Source organism: Electrophorus electricus, chromosome 18 (assembly GCF_013358815.1).
Source record: "Electrophorus electricus isolate fEleEle1 chromosome 18, fEleEle1.pri, whole genome shotgun sequence".
Lineage (NCBI taxonomy): Eukaryota > Metazoa > Chordata > Actinopteri > Gymnotiformes > Gymnotidae > Electrophorus > Electrophorus electricus.
This window is the reverse complement of record NC_049552.1, coordinates 4,009,974-4,027,547: the sequence shown is the minus strand read 5'-3', so window position 1 is coordinate 4,027,547 and position 17,574 is coordinate 4,009,974. Positions and strand designations below refer to the sequence as shown.

Genomic DNA, 17,574 nt, shown 5'->3' with positions numbered 1-17,574 from the left:
ATGCTGCCTTCTAGTGGACATATTTTGCATTGCAAAAACCTCCTTTTCATAATTAATAAACGATTATTATTTGAAGACATAGGCTGTCAGCAACAACAACAAATGCAAAATTATCCTGCGAAATATATTAGGACTTGGAACTTGTAAAAACTTGTCTTTATTCGTGCACAGATCGTACAAGCAATGTTTGTTGCTTTTTTTTCACCTCTGCCTCCGTAACGTCTGTAAAGATTTTAGGTGTGTATAATCTCAGCAGACAGTTTGGTCATCTGTAAGACCCATATCACTCGGTCCTCGCTCCAGAGAGCGAGAATGCCACATTACAGAGAATGCCACATTTCAGTTCAGGTTGATTATCCAGAAAAATTAAAACAAAGCAAAGGGTCCATTCTGCAGACACTGATGAGCACATTTCCATCACTTCCCTGTATGTGGGTTTTTTTTTGTTTTGTTTTTTTTAATACAAAATAGACGGCCTTTTGTGAAAACACATTGGCTTTGTTGTGGAATGTTCTTCTTGGTTGTGCTCCAGCCTGCAGGTGAAATCCATTATAATATGATTTAAACTGGGGTAGAAGGTCCTGGCAGATGATGGAAAATGTTAACCACATCCTCCCAGTCTAGTACTTACTCAGACTCACGTTGTTATCATTCCCGGACTGAAAGGGAACTATGAAAAATTAGAAGATGCTCGTGTGACAAACATTTAGGGTTGGTGTAAAGGAACACACCCCCTGACTTTAAAACCTGGCAGAACTGCTTGTTTTCTCATTCAAGAGAAACTCTGGCATCCTGCGAAAGTGCGAAAATAACTTAGTCAGGAATTTCTGGCTGTTAGAGATGTTTTCATTAGATATCCGTAGAATGCATATTTTTGTTTTTGTTTTACTTCAGTAGTGTGGTGTGCGTGGTTCGATTTACGTGTACCCCCTGTACTACCCTAAACGACGTTAGCGCTCCCAACCCACTTCTCCGTGTCTTGTTAGAGGATGAGACTTGATAGGATTTCCACGGAGGACTCAGGCGGATTCCCTCCCTCCGTCACTGAGACGTGCCCTAGACTTGTGTCACTTATCTAGGGAATAATATCTCTTTGGAGACTATGCTGACCATTGCTATACTGAAACTCAGTTGCCGTCACAGAGCTCACAAACTCAGCTCGCTGGAAACTCCTTCGCACTTCCGGTAGTTTCACACACCCTGTGTCATCCTTTTGGCTCTGCTTCCCTTACACAGCAGAGGCAGAGCCAGGCTGTGTTTACAGAGGTGGCCGAGCTGAGGCACAAAAACTGATGTCCCATTAGTTATTTCTTTTTTCCATGTGTCAAATTGCTGTAGGCCAATTAGTCCCGTTTTTTTTTTTGGCCACTCGCTCTTATCATTTGCATGTGCTGGCAACAGTGAATGCCATACACAGTGAGGACTCATATATATATATATATATATATATATATATATATATATAAATATAGTATTTAATGTAACCCTCAGTTGATTTAAATACAAATTTGGAACAATTATCAGTCATGATTTTTTTAAAAATTAAGTATAAATCTCATAAAAATAATTAGAATTTAATTTAAAGATAATCACAAGTAACAGACACGTCAAGCAAACTTACAAAAGTCGTACTCTGAGGTTCAGCTGTGATTTAAGGCAAATTGATTCACAGATTCACCAAACCGATTCACAAATCCATCGAAGGGATTTGGCTTCTCTAGACTCTGCACTCAGAACATCCAGGCTGCTCCATCTGCCATGGCTGATCTCAGGGAGATTGTCCTATGACCTCCATTTTGCATACAGTTGTACCTACAGGTGTGGTGACGATTATTTTATACAAGTTCATGAAACTCCAAGTATCCGTCTTGTAAACCGAAGACCACGGGTTCAATCCCCAACTGTGTCCATAGAAGTAAGGTATATGTGCTGAGGGTATATGTTTCCCCAATTTTCAGGCACTTTAGGGGAGTGTTAGCTCAGTGGTTGAGGTATTCGCCAGTTCAAGCCCCACTGCTGCCAAGTTGTCACTGTTTGGCCTCTGACCAAGGCCCTTAAAGCTTAATTGTACTCGGTCATAATTGTACGTCGCTTTGGATAAAAGCATCAGCTAAAATGCCATAAATGTAAATGTAAACACCTCTGTACGGACTCTAGCTGTGCTAGAGGCTTCCTCCATGGCTGTTTGGGTTTTCCTTTCTAGGATTCTTTTTAACTGATTTAATTCATGCCTGAGGTCTTCAGTGGTGCTTTCATAAACATATGTGAAGGAAAACAGCTTCCTTACCTCAAATGTAGCGTTTGTGGTATTTAGTACTTCACAGTTTGGCTCAGAGAACCGCCTGCTGATCTCGGGGAGCACGTTATCAAGGACAAGATGTATTCCTGTACGGAAAGTGTCTTTGTTCTGCTCAAAACGCCCACCTGGTTGAGACACTACACTGTGTCTTCAGAGTAGGTTTCAACGCTGCAGTCTTTGAGTCTGTACGAGATCTGCGAGCGCAACCTAAATCAAAGTGCTGTGGCCAGTCATTTTAGCAGCGTGGTCTCGGCACTCCTGACCACCCCTTGGGAGTCGCCCTTGCTGGGCACTTGTATAGTAATCTCCTATGTAGGACTATAATACAAACAGAATTCAATTCAGTCAGGAAATTGAATTTAATGCCACGAATACTTTACATGAGACCTCTGGCAGTTGTGGAGATGCATTTACTGTAACGTCTAGCTAAAGGCCTACGGGAGGCAAAAACGGAAGTATGGTGTTTTTTTTCTGTTGCTATGGTAACGACGCTTAGCGGCCCGAGATTTTGTTTGTTGGTAATGAGATTTTATATATATATATATATATATATATATATATATATATATATATATATATATATATATATATATATATATTATATAGATAGATAGATAGATAGATAGATAGATAGATAGATAGATAGATAGATAGATAGATAGATAGATCCCCCAACAATGAAGTGGTATCCCCCAACAATGAAGGGGGATATATATATATATATATATATATATATATATATATATATATATAATCTCCCCCTTCATTGTTCGAAAGCGCCATACAAAAACAGCTCAGTTGAGAAACTCAGCTTCCCAGCGTGCATTGCTTTATTTTGCCTCGTAGCTCGGGGAGATGAGAGAGACGCAGCCGTGTCTGTCCCCGGAGGAGCAAGCCCGCCGCCGCCGACCGTGAGCAGTGCGCCGGCATGAAAGTCACGACAGTGTCACGCCGCCCCCGCTTCTGGAAGCGCACGTTTTCCGCGTGAATATCTAAGGTACGTGCCCGCGCGAAGTGAACCTTTCGACGGCGACTTTGAAGTGGGGTGAGTCGTCGTCGTCGTCGTCGTCGGAGGAGGAAGACGACGAGGTGGAGGAGGAGGAGGAGGAGAGGCTGGGTGCATCCTGTAGCACCTGCCGCCGTCCTCTGAATCTCACTAAAGCAACATTAGCAACTGCTCATCGTGGAGTTTTTCTAATGCATGCACTCTGATATGGCGTTTCCAACGCAGCCGCCTTATTTGTCTCATAGCTGTTTGCATAAATGTGGTGTAACGTGTATAACAGCACTGCAAAGCTACCGCATTAAATGCACAAAAAAATGCGTCGGATTGTGTGGAATTGAAAGAAGTTATCACAAGCGTGTCATTTGTTGTGACATCCCAGAATAGATCACCGTTGATATCTGTCCACCGTTAGCGTCGTTTAATCAATCGCTGTGATTTCTAAATTTCTAATTATTTAGTGTAAACGTTCATAACTGCCGTTCAGTGATCTGTAAGCCTGTATATGGGCTTCGACCATGAAGGTGTGGTATAACTAGCAGCATCAGTCGCAAGCTAATGATCCCGTTTCCAGTGTCAGAAAGACGGCGAGTCTGCCATTTCTTTGCCCGCTGCTTCACCTATACGAGGGCCATTCTCAACATCGCTCCCATTTCAGCTTGTAGCGGGAGCCTCTAAGGTGCCTTTCATTCGCGTTATCTTTGGAAAGTGTCGGCTTGTCCTACAAAGGAACTTCGCTAGCTGGCCCGGCGCGCCGAAAATGTTGCGTTTGTCCGCAATGCAGGTGCGGTTTATGATGTTATTCGAGGCGAGCTGAATGTGCTGTGTCGAAAAACCAGTTTCACCATCACCAAAAACTCGAATCATTTTCTCTCTCACGTCTTCTCCAGTGTAGGCCTGCTTTACCTTATGCCTGGCAGCTAGTATAAGCTAATGTTTGGGGTATGTTGCATACACTATTTGTACTTTAAATAACTAACAGATGCAGCCTACAGTTTTGAAAGTTTAGTTATCCATAAGGGTCTCATTCCTTGTGTATCCTGCTAGACCAAGTTTAAATGGGAGATATCTGACTCAAAGATCTGGCAAAGATTTCCTCCTTTACACATGGTGTAGTGATTGTGAACATGGAAAGAAGTATGTGTGTGTTGGGCATGTTGTATGCATGTGACTCTGTTCCAGTCTGCATGAGTAATCAGTGATCTCAGAGTTTCCTTGGGTGCTGCAGTTCATTGATTATTAATGTCTAGGAGGAAATGCATGAGAGCGAGAGAGAGAGAAAGGAGAGAGAGGAGAGAGAAAGGAGAGAGAGAGAGGGAGAGGAGAGAGAGAGAGAGTCTCTTAAGGACATGGGAATAGCAAGATAGTAACAGAGAGGACGAGGACAGCCTGAGAGGGGAGATAAGCAGATAAACAAAAGAAAGGAACAGTGAAGAGCATAAGAGGACAAGAGTTGATCTGGAGCCTTGAAGAGCTTTCCCCTAAAGTCCTGACGACACGAAGGCGGCGTGTTCGTCTGTCAGGTCAGCCACACTAACTGCTGGCGTCAGCGTTCTGAAATGTCTGCTCCGCCACAAATGGCCCTCGAGTGAGGAGGTGCAGTGGGGTGAGGTGGGGTGGGGTGAGGGGGAAAGCGAGTTCTCACACTGGTCAGAACATCTCGCCTGAGCAATGGACAGCTCCCCATACTCCTAAGAAGGCTCAGACGTCCGACTGGTCTACAGTAAGCAGAGGCACCAGAGAGAGTGCATCTGATCCTCTGTCTCCAGACCGTTCGTCTTTACAGTAAGTTGTGGAATAACGCTGTCCTTTGTCCTCGACTGTCCTGTTGGGTTCGACCCTGCTTGATTTGATAGGAGCTGCAAAATTGCATGCAGTGAAGTGAAAGGTGTCCTGATTGTGGCTTATGTCAAGCTTGATGGCTGAGTTCTGGTGAAATGAGAGATGTGGTACCTCGGTTACGTGTCATTGTTTTGATGCTGAGGATTACAAGATCAGGCCATGTCTTGCTGATTCTGTTACAGCCATCTGTGGCTTTCTGTGGAACCTGGATATATTCCTCAGATTTGTTGATTTCACCCCATTTCCAATAGCCAATAGCTTTGCTGCGTTGGATCAGCTTACTGGCACTGGATGTGCCCCGCCCACTGGGAGCTGTCCGAGTCTGTGGTGATGTCATAGGAAGGCTCTCTTGTTTCAGGAAGTACTTGGGTGTTGTATTGTTTGCTGTATTGGCAATCCATCATCATCAGGAGTAGCTGAGCTCACACACACACACACACACACACACACACACACACACACGTACTCACTCACTCACTCACTCATATGAGTCATTAATAATAGATTGTGTGTACACTTTTAATGTTATCCCATTGGAGTTCTCTATCCCAAACTAATTCAGGTCATCAAACTGTGTGTGTAACACTGTAGCCATTAAACCGTGTGTGTATACATAACAAGTTATTTCCAATGGCAAACCTTTGTTTGTGGGGGTGGGGAGGGGTGGGGAGGGGTGCGCGCGCGCACGCGTGTGTGTATGCACGGTTCTTCTAGCGGTCAATAGAGGTGAGATCAGATGTTTTGTTCACCACAGCCAGGTTACAATGTAGAGGAAGAGGTTTGTCACACTGATGAGGGGAGTATGACTTACTGTCTTTATTACACGCAGTGTGTGTGCGTGTGTATGAGAAAGAAAAAGATTGTCCCTCTGTTGGCTCTGGCAGAACTCTCAGCCACCACACCATGCACAGAGCACCTGTCTCATACCTTCTGATGTCATTGGAGGTGCTTGATGGGTGTGTCCTCAGACTGAAAGGGAACTGGCTTTAGAATGATCATCATAGGATGATAATATGGTGGTGGGGTGGCGTATTGGCTGCTCCTTTCTGCCTGTTTGTGGCCCCACCCATTTGTGGCCCCACCCATCAGTGGCTTCACCCGTCTGTGCGCATTGTGGCTCTTTTTTTTCACCCCTTATCTTCATTACAGACAAATACGTCATGCGTATCTGCAGACACGCTGAGCCCCCCTGCGACTGCACCACCAGCACAGGGGAATGGAGACATCCGTCTATTCGTCTTTTCTCTCCCCTCCTTTCGTCATCCTCCCTCGCTCTAGGAATAGCCAGATGTTACAGATTTATTACATTTCATAATCGATATCGGTGAAAGTGCACCCACCCGAGAGAGGGCGCTTCAGAACCGGGGGTCCTCACTGAATTATTCAAAGTGCAGGGAGATTTGGGCCAGATTTAGAACCTCTGTTCTAACCAACTCGGCACTGCTCACGAATGGTATCGCATGGCAAGCAGACTGGACAGGTTAAACGACGGACTTCCACTTCCACTGATGGCCTTGCAAGCCAAATGTCAGCCTTGTAGGCTGGCTCATCATAAAGAGTGAAAGGACTGAGTGAGCTAAAGGGGCCGCGCCCTGCGTCCATCGGGGAAACGGCATCAGGTCCGTGGTGCTATTTTAAGCCCGTGTGTGTCAGGATGGATGCGTGAGGGCTGTGCTCTGCACGTGGAGCCGGTGAAGATGCGTCTCGCTCTCTCGCTCTCAGATCAGTGCTCCTCCTGCTCCGGACGCCCAGCCATTAGAGCCAGAGCACTCATTTAGTCTCCTTTCCTGTGTCCCTTTGTTTTCTTTTATTCCCCCCACCTCTCTCTCTCTCTCTCTCTCTCTCTCTCTCTCTCTCTCTGTATCTGTCCATCTGCTTATGTAATAACAGGCTATCATGTTGTCCTTAGCTATTTATGGGTCTTTGTTCTTAAAGAGAAGGAGGTGGTGTGGTGGAGATTGGTGCAGAGTGGCATGAAGACCGCGTTTATTGCCTGTGTGTGTGTGTGTGTGTGTGTACGTGTGTGTACGCGTGTGTGCATTACTACAACTCAGTAATGACCTCACTTTGGTTGTTATTCTGCCAAGAGTGTTTTGTCCTCCTCCACATATTCTCTCCTACTGCAGCTGTTTGTGCATTACAAAAGAAGTTTATACACACACACACACACACACATATGGAGCCTGCTTCCACATATTTGTAGGGAATAAGTGTGAGTTTAATCAGCTGGTTACAGAACACATGAACAGGTGCGCTGGATGCCGTCACTCTGTGCTGTTCGGCGCGCTTTACACTGAGATCCACTCTCAGGTTGATTCACTGAAAACCAATAGATGTGAGGTCACCACAGTTTGTGCACAACTCCATTAGGAGTCCCGGAGGAGAGGAGACGCGTATCTAATAGGGTTCCTGAACCACTCTGCCATCCCCTCCTTCATAGGAAGGTTCTCTGAGAGAGTTCATTTCAGTATAGTGTGTGCAATGTACAACATGGGCGAAGCACAGGCCATCATGGTTTTGGATAAATGTATTCAAAGAAAAATATTTTTAAATATATTTGCAAGGGAAATAATTTAAATAGTTGTAGAAATAATGATGATGACGATGACCTTGATGATGATGTTGAAGGTTTGATGACCCTTTTGTAAACATATTTGCATAAGTAATGGTGGTGAAGGGTGCCGCCGTGGCCTGTCAGGTGCTGGCGCGTTGGTAAACACTTCACTACTAGAGCTTCTCTTTCCAAAGATCATGTGTTTGTTCTTCAGATGTCTGGCTGTGTTGAAAGTGAAGTGATTCCTGTCCTTTCTGCTTGTCTTTCAGTGTGAGTGTGTGTGCCTGTGCGCGCGCGCGTGTGTGTGCGTGTGTGGCGTTCGTCATGGCCTCTGAGAACGTGACCCTGGAGAATCAGCTCCACAGTGCCCAGAAGAACCTGCTGTTCCTGCAGCAGGATCACAGCAGCACACTGAAGGGCCTCCATGCTGAGATACGGCGCCTGCAGCAGCACTGCACAGGTGTGAACACACACACACGCATGCATGCATGAGCACGCACAAACACACACACACACACACACACTACAATGTCTTACAGTCTACAGTATGATACTACAATCTACATTATAGCATATGAGACACAATATAGTGTCATGTCATCTTCAGTAATGTCATTTCATCTACAATATAGTGTCATATAATCTAAAGTGTATCATGCGATCTACACTATATTATGATGGGATCGTGTGTTCATGTGGTCAAATCACTCTAAAGGTGATTTGATGCTCCGCATTCTAACATTTGATCTCTCTCTCTCTTTCTCTCTCTCTCTCCCTCTCTCTCTCTCTCTCTCTCTCTCTGTTTTCAAAGACCTGACATATGAGCTGACAGTCAGGAGCTCTGATCCCAATGGTAAGGTTTCTCATGCACCTTGGTTTCACACACACACACACACACATACATGCACGCACGCATACACACACACAGTTTGTGGGTATGTGCGTGTATTTGCATGTATGTGCGTGTGTGTGTGTGTGTGTGTGTGTGTGTGTGTGTGTGTGTGTTCGTGTTACCTGGCACTGAGGGAAAGGTGCGCAGTAACTGCTTCCTCTGTGCAGACAAACTCCCGGCATGCACACACAAAGCTTCCACTGTTCCACTGTGATGCACAACGCGGTGTCAGATTCATGTCCCGGGAACTGGAAGCACCGCACGGCATAGCGCAGCTCTGACCAGCCTGACTCATCCTGTAAGCCCTCCACGGGTGGAGTGGGTTCCCACCGGCCCAGACGCGAGACGTGTGATCAAGGCCGGCCCTGTTTACGCGCTTGTTGAGCTAAAAGCGAGTGGCTTCACGAAACGTGCGCCGGACGACGACAGGGAAGGCAGACATCATTATTGGTCTGCACCCCTGCGCTGCTGTTTAGTACTGGTCCCGTGGTAGTACTTTGACCAGTTTAAACTGCAGCACATTGTAAATAATATTTTACGGCCACTGCAGAGAAAGAAGGAGAGAAAGAGAGCAGAGAGAGAGAGATAGAGAGAGAGAGCAGAAGAGGAAGAGACTCGGGTCATTGTCCCTACAAACACACATTGCAAGGCTTTCTGGTGTAACCTGGCAACCGACGACACACCCAGCAGTCAAACATGCACACACAAATGCACAGGCAACCCTCTGTGTTCCATATCTCTCTCTCTCTCTCTCTCTCTCTCCTCCCTTTCTATAAATAAAGTGCCTCTTTTCACGTTCAAATGAAACCTGACCCCCACTAACCCACGGGAGACGCGTAGTCTACAGATCCTCGCTGCGCAAACGGCACAGCCTTCCAGAGCCCGGGCATGCCCCCCCCAAGCTCATCCCGATCTCATCCCGATCAGAGCCTTTTGCTGCTGTTGCCGTGGCCGTTGCTGTCTGGCGTGGGCCAGGTCGTGGCGCTGGCACCAACGTGAGACGCTGCTGTGCCAAAATGATGCTAATGCAGAAGGCTAATGTACCACCTGCAGCCTGTCTCACCCCCAGAGACCCGCAGACACAACTTTTGGCCCACTGAAAGCCAGTTACCACAGCTGCAAACGCACCTTGGCAGCTCAGAGCAAAGCCTGCCGTGAGAGATGACCCGTCGGCTATCGGGGCGGCGGTCATGCCAGTAACTTTCCACTGAGACCCCCTCCCGCCACACAGCGGAGCACCCGCCCTCTCTCCCGGCTTCAGCCCGTGCTCACGTGGAGAGCACGTCAGTGTAATGAGGTTTGGAGATGCGCGTACTGACGGCTCCGTGGTCTGACGTGGTCATGATGGGAGGGGGGGACCCCCTGTATGTGAGTAACTCTGTTATTGTCACATGAGCTCATTCTGCAGGCTTCAGACAGAGAGACAGAGACAGAGGCGGTCTGAATTAGAGAGAGACAGCAGAACAAGAAAGACAGACAGACAGACAAAGACAGAGCGAGACGGCTTGGGGATTTCATATTTATGGACTTGGATATTTATTATGGACAATTAAAATGATAATGAGAGAAATTAAAAATAAATTAAAGAGCTCTAAAAACAAGTCACTCACAGTAAGGAAGACTTTTATACTTCAGTACCTTTTAAAAGGCAAATGATTTGTAGGTTACGGAATATAATTCAGCTATGAGAAGGCCGTGATTTCCATGTTTTAGGTACTACAGCTGAACAGGGATGTTTCTAACTACAGTATCCATGAAGGATGACGTCATTTAACCCCACAATAAAGTGGTGGAGTACACGCACCGAATACTGCTTACGCGTGTTAGAGCTGAACACTGGCTGTTGCCTTTCTATTTTAAGACCTCCAAACATTACAAACCCATCACGCCTCACTGCTGGAGCGCACGGGACCGTGGCGGCTCACTCCGTCTTCATGGCTATTGGAGGGTGAGGGAGGGATGAGAGAAGGAGGAATGGAGAGAGAGAGAGAGGGAGGGAGGGAGGGAGGGAGGGGTGTGGCAGTGCTTTGTCCAGGGTTTTATACATGGGGTGGCAAGTGCTGTAAAATAAATGGGGGTATAATGGCATTATTGCTTTCACATAATAATGGTTAAAACACTGAACAGTGAACTGCGTGCTCACGTCAAGTACGACATGTAATGGGTATCATGTTAATCTTCCCTAAACGGATGAGGACTGGCTCTGTAGTCACAGTGCACTAAACTATATTGGGAATATCTGTTTATGTGAGAATGAAAAATGTATGAGTGGCCTGCATCCAGACCCAAGAATTATGCAAATGACTCGTGCATCATGAGACTGACCGAACAAGGGCGTGTACACAGATAGATGGAGTAGTGGAGTATGCGCCAAGATATGGTTCGGCTTTCTCCCACGGAACATTTCTCAGCCAATAACATTGTGAAGTCGTAAATAACTGTGGCGTCGTTCTTGCTGAGCCAATCGTAGGAATGCACATCAACCCAGTGTGAATGCACCTTAATTTAAAACGCATACGTTTTTTGTCAGTTAATCTAAAATAGAACTACAAAATTATGACAAATGTAATTGTTTAATTCATTCAAGTGATTTCATTTTTGGACTTGAACTGGGCTGACATGGGGTGCCATTCACGTAGCCACGCCTGTGGGGGAGCAGTTTGGGGAGGATGACAGACTGTCTCCTGTTACAGTGCTAATCAATATGAACAGAGGAGCGTCTCTCTGCTGACCTTCCGCACTCCCTGTATCTCCCTTACTGTCTCTTCCTGTCTCTGCTGAGTTTCCATAAGTGTACATTTGTAGCCTCTCCCAGTTTAGCTGACATTACTGCAGAGAGAAAGAGAGAGAGAGAGAGAGAGACAGGCAGAAAGAGACAGACAGGCAGGCAGAGAGGTAATGAGTGAAATAGACATTCAAATATAGACCTTTCGTAGACATTCTACAAATAGACAATTTGGCCGTTATTATTTTGTGCCAGTAGATCTGTGCGCGTGTGTGTGCGTGTGTGTTGAGGGGGGCAGATGCTCACAGAGATCTCTGGCAGTGGGCAAGGAAGTGACTCTTAGTCAGTGGTATCATGTAGATCTGAATATCAAAGGTCAGTACTGCCCTCTATAGGCTGAGTCTTATTTGATCTGGTGGACTTCAGGCTGTGGAGTGAAGCAAATTCATCATGCACACTGTATGTGTAAGGAGGGTTACTTATCTCCTATCCGTCTTTAAGCCTATGCTAACTGACATTTGAAATAATGTGTGTTTGATCTGTGCGTGTGTGTGCATGTGTGTATGTTTGTGTGTGTGTGCTTGCGTGTGTGTATGTGTGGTTTCATGTGTATCTGTGTTTTGCATACGTGTGTTTTCATGTGTTTTCATGTGCGTGCGTGTGTGTGTGCGTGTGTGTGTGTGTGCGTGCGTGCGTGTGTGTGCGTGCGTGCGTGTGTGTGTGTGTGTGCGTGCGTGTGTGTGCGTGCGCGCGTGTGTGTGCGCGTGTGTGCGTGTGTGTGCGTGCGTGCGTGCGTGCGTGCGTGTGTGTGTGTGCGCGTGCGTGTGTGCGTGCGTGCGTGTGTGTGTGTGCGTGTGTGTGTGATCCAGACAGTGGGGAGGAACGCTGCAGGGTGCTGCACCGTCGCTGTGAGGAGCTGGAGGAGCAGCTGAAGGCCAAAGAGCAGGAGAACGCGGAGCTCCTGCGTGACCTGGAGCAGAAGAACGCCATGATCTCCGTGCTGGAGAACACCATCCGTGAGCGGGAGAAGAAGTACTTGGATGAGCTCAAGCACCGCAGCCACAAGCTGGCCGTGCTGAGCGGAGAGCTGGAACAGAGAGCCAGTACCATCTCCTATCTCAGCTCACAACTCCACGCCACCAAGAAGCGCCTCCTGGCTGGCGGCTCGTCTGGGACCGGCCCGGCCGTCAGCCCCGCCCCGCCCCTAGCCACACCCTCAGCACAGCCCCCAGCCCCACCTAGTGCTGCAGACAGAGACGCTCGGCAGCCGGACACGCCTCGCAGGCGTATGCGGAAGAGCCTGTCGCAGCCCTTGCACTGCGAGTACACGGAGCTGTACCGGATAGGCGCTTCCGATGGCCGCAGGGTGGTGCTGAGGGACACCGTAGACGCCATGCCTGACCCCACGCCCTTCCTGCAGGTCCGAGAGCTGCCCGCCCCTTCCGAGAGCCCGCCCCTGCTGAGGGAACGCCCCCCTGTGATCCCACCCATTGCTCCTGCAGCCACACCCCCTGCACCATCGAGCCCCGCCCATGTGCCTGTACCGCCAAGTCCCAGGAGCAGCCCCGCACGGGACAGGCCACATCGAGGGACCGCCCACATAGGGGTGGCGCACAGGATCCACCGCTCATCGTCAGCTGGGGGCGGGGCCAGAGCACAGCCAGAAGTGGAGACCCTGGCTGTGGACCAGGTCAGCGGGGAGAAGGTGGTCCGCAAACACTCCGAAACTGACAGAACTGTTTAAGACTGACAACACACACACACACACACACACACACACACACACACACACACACACATTCAGACCAGTGCAGTATTGGCAGAACTGCCTTAAGGCTGTGAAAATACACCCCCATATACACACACACACACACACACACTTCACACACTTAACACAGCACAAGTGGAAGAAGGCTCTCCAAACTACACACACACACACACACACACACACACACACACACACACACACTCCCCTATAGAATGGATAGAATTATCAAACTAAAATACTTATGTAGCGACATTAACACAGCCAGAACACACTTGTTAAAGCACTGGATGTCACACACTGGCACAAATACTGGTCGGAAATCCGAACAGAAGACTGGATGTGCGCTGCTAGTAGAACTGAATGGAGAGAGAGAGAGAGTTGATGAGGGGGGCGGGGCGTCAGCTGTGCCGTATAGCCTCCTGCTTTTTATGCAACCCTGCGACAAGTACGAGCAAAGACGAAAACAAGAAGAATTCATCCTTAATATCACCTTCGCTCAGCTCTGCCGTCTGCTCACATGACTGTAAGCACGCCAAATGCTTCCCCATTTAGTTCTTCTCCTCGCAGTCGCCGGTTTGTCTTCTGGTTTTGTTTTTTGTTTTTTTTCCCCCCTCATATAGCGCAAAACCCACACACGTGGCCAATCCTCAAGCTAATGTGCTCGTATGCATATTCATCTACCCTTATGATTATTCATGAGCACTGCAGTAGTAACGCAGGTATACAGCCTGCCTCCACTGGCCTTCTGTACTCGCCTCTCCCATGACCGCATCTTAATGTAACTTCTGCTGCTTCACAACATGTAGAGAATCACATAAAGTAATTTATCACAAACGCTTCCTGGATTTGTGGGTTTTATTCATATTAAAGCCGTTTTTATTTGCTATAGTGTAAGTAAGGTTTTAGGTCTTAAAAGAAAACAGTGCCTCGTTTCCCAGAGCTTGCGCTACTGTAGTGTAGCTGCCAAAACGTTAGTTCACGTTGTACTTTGGCACTGTTCGTTATAACCACAGATAATAGAAACGTTAAACGTGACTCGCCTTAATCTATTCGTTTACGTGCATTTCAGCACCGGAAAGGTTACTTATATTAAACGAGCGTAACTTTAAGAAACTTAAAGACATGGGGAATTATACCTTAGTATTTCCCAGGCACTGCTCGACTACAGTGTCTGAGTAATCAGAGTTAAAATTGGAGAAATCTTTAATGTTACCTAGCTAGCTAATAAATATTCTTGACTTGCTATTAGCGGCTAGGGTTATAAAGTACCTAATGTTTCCCTTGGGCGATGTGGAGCATTCTGTATTAATAATAATTACAGTCACTAATCCTCATCGCTATTAACGTGATTAAAATTACAATTGTATTTACAATGCAATTACAATGTCAAGATAAGATATTTCCATCAGAGCCACTAGCAAATGTTAGACAAAATTATAATTCTGGCTTGTAATCCATCCACATAACCATGTGGCAGTCAGTCAGCGACAAGGCGACAAGTGAACCCGGCTGTGCCTCAGTCACTTACCACTGACAAGAAAGAAGCAGGAACCCATTTAGTGAGGAGGCAACCGTTACCGGGTAGGACGGGCAGGTAATGGATAACGTGTGTTTATACAGCCAGTGTCATGGTCCGTAATCCGCACGGTGATGACACGCTGCTGAAGACCTCGGCTCCTCTAGGATGTCGGAGCACAAGGGCGAAGTGTCACCACAGGAAGTCTGAGGTATTCCTCTTTTGCTGAGTTGGCAGAACTACTCATCATTTAAAAAGTTTTTTATTTCGTTTTATTGTTTATTTACACAAGGGGAGAAAACATGTAACGGCAATATGCAAAGATATTAATGTGATGTAATGGAAAAACCAGGGGGTTATATAATTGTCTCACTATAAACAATGAGCGGTTGTTAGTTGACAGTTGATTAAAGAGAAGAATGAGTCACTTACACATAAGTCTAGTCTTTTATTCGGGTATTAGCGAACAATAAACACCAGAGGAACAGTTTCGATCTTCTCGGGCGATACAGCAACTGTTCAGATCATTCAAGCATTGAAAAAAATTCACAAGGATACAGCACCTAAAACATATCAGAAATAATTACATTTCCTCTTAGAGTGTGAGGCGGGCTACACCTAGAGCTCAAACGTCTGCGTTCACATTGACGTGGGCTGCCTGTTGTTAATCTAATTATTGGCTGTTTGTATAGTATTTGTGTATTATTTGTGTCTTTCCGGAGGCTGCTTTACGCTGAACATGTTCTTGGGGTCTAGAGGGCACGCGGAGGCGCGTGCGGTCCGTTAGGAGTCACAAAGCAGCACAAAGCAGCACGCGGGCCGCCAGATCCCCCGACCAGCTGCGTTTCAGCTCATCATTCAGCGCTAAAGCTTACAACAAAGCCCTTTCAAAACGTTACATACGAGCTTTTAGCTCTCTTAAGATATAAAATCATTATTCATGTGCTACAGTTCGAAAACATGGCTCACATAATTTACATATTTATGACTCAAACGCCTGTGAAGGTGGAATTGTACCTCTGCGACGTTGCAGGCAGAGAAGGGTTTGGGAGTAAGATCACAACCTTCAAAAATCGCAACTATCAGAACTAGCGATTAAATAAACTCGAGAAGTACGAAGAGGTACGGAGTTACAATTAATTTATCTAAAGTTTACATATAAACAACTAATGTACAAAACTTAAAAAAAAAAAAAAAAAAAAAAAAACCCTTTTCTTCCTAGATTTTTTTTTTTCTGATGCTGAAGCTTTCTGGATGCTGCCCCCTAGTGTACATTTTAATGTATGTCGGCTGATGCAGATACTTGCACTTTATTTAAAATAGATTTAACAAGTCATATTAGTCGTCAGTCAAGCATACCAAAGATGCAAGCCAAATATTTGAGCATGGACCGCTTTAAAAGCCGCTGTGGCAAACCTGTTTGTACTAATCTCGTTTCAACAGCCTCTCTGTTGTACGGGTTGAAATCGGATTATGAATTAGCTGTACTCTGTAGACCAGTGTTTCCAGGTCTCATCCTTGGGATCTCCAGACACTCCACATTTTTACTCTGTGTTCATAGCTTGTTCAGGTGTGTAGGGAACTGGGACAGTACAGAAATGCATCGACCACTCTGCTGTTAGGCTATTTTGCATATAAGACAAACTATAAACTCAGGTCACGAGAATTGTGTTCACCTGTCATCTTTCCCTCTGTTTATTGCCTTTTACATTTATACAATTATGAATGAATACAATTCAAGCAATTGAGGGTTAAGGGTCTCGCTCATGGGCCTGAGAGTAGCAACTCGGCAGTGATGGGGCTTGAACTGGCAACCTTCTGATTATTTTTCGAGTACCTTAACCACTGAGCTACCACTGCATTTGGACTGAAACAACAAGGAAATGAGGGGAACTAGGTAGAGTTCTGGCAACACACAAAATCCTGAACTCCCTGTGCATATGTTTTGGTTGTGTTCTAGCTCTGACGGTCCTTGGTCCTGCGTCACACTGCATATGCCCTACAAGAGCCAGTGCGTGAGCGATAATGAGACCGGCGCCCCCAACAACAGTTCCCAGCCGCACGCATGCCCCCTGCTGGCAGATCCTGCGTAGAACTCCATGTCTGTCTCGTTCCGGAACTCGTCAGTCTGCACGTTCTCACGTGCGCCACCGTGTCGGGGGTTGCCATAACCGCCACCATAGCCTTGGCCATAGCTCCCGTAACCGCCGTACCCGTACCCATGACCGGACCCAGGACGGGCCATCGAGCCGAGGCCGTGGCCCAGTAACATACCGCCCAAAGCTCCGGCCGCAGCCGCCCCTGCTATCTTCCCGGCGCTGGAGCTGGAGGAGGAGCCTCCGCTGTGGGCCGGCGGGGGCCTGTAGGCGTGGCCGAAGCCCCCTCCCCAGCCTCCCTGCCTGGCTCCGCCCTCTCCTCCGTTTCTACCCAGGCCCCCTCCCCATCTGAAGCCCCCGCCCCGACGAGACTGCATGTTAGGAATACGTGTTGCCAGTAGCAACAGGCAGGCCAGGAATGAGACTCCCCAACGCTGAGAGAGCATGATGCCGCGAGACTGTGAAAGGAGAGAAGGAGTGGAAGGTAGAACATTGTTATACAGACAACAAAGCAACAGTGTCGATACAACACAACCTCTGCAGTTGGAGTCAAAGCATACTGGCAATCAATGATATCAGTGATTCTCCTGAGGAAAGGATGTGCTCAATCATCACTGTGTGAACAGACCCTGTGTCTGTCCTAGTCCCCAGTGGTGAATGAGAAGAACACAACACTGGGACACGAGAGAGAGAGAGAGAGAGAGAGAGAGAGAGAGAGAGAGAGAGAGAGAGAGAGGGGGGGGGGGGGGGGCAGGGCATGTTTCCACTGTAAGAGGCATTAGAGCTCAGTGACTTAGTCACTGCCAATTTGTCTTAAGCAACTTAAAGTCCAGTCAGTCTGTATGCCCATGCTGGGGTGAACCAGACACTTGTCATGCA

The 17,574-nt window shown here is 47.1% G+C and overlaps 1 protein-coding gene across 2 annotated transcripts; it reads left to right on the top strand.

Moving 5' to 3' along the window:
• Window positions 1–3,120: 3,120 nt before the first annotated feature.
• ccdc92 (coiled-coil domain containing 92) lies at window positions 3,121–13,298 on the top strand. Of its 2 annotated transcripts, none has more exons than XM_035536515.1 (4): window positions 3,121–3,296; window positions 7,968–8,158; window positions 8,510–8,551; window positions 12,185–13,298. In XM_035536515.1, exons 2-4 carry the CDS (start codon window positions 8,023–8,025, stop codon window positions 13,057–13,059), a joined length of 1,053 nt encoding a protein of 350 aa, XP_035392408.1. In that variant the 5' UTR covers window positions 3,121–3,296; window positions 7,968–8,022; the 3' UTR covers window positions 13,060–13,298. The 2 variants fall into 2 exon arrangements, with proteins under 2 accessions (XP_035392408.1, XP_035392409.1); XM_035536516.1 differs by lacking the exon at window positions 3,121–3,296 and adding an exon at window positions 4,958–5,087.
• The last annotated feature ends 4,276 nt before the right edge of the window (window positions 13,299–17,574 follow it).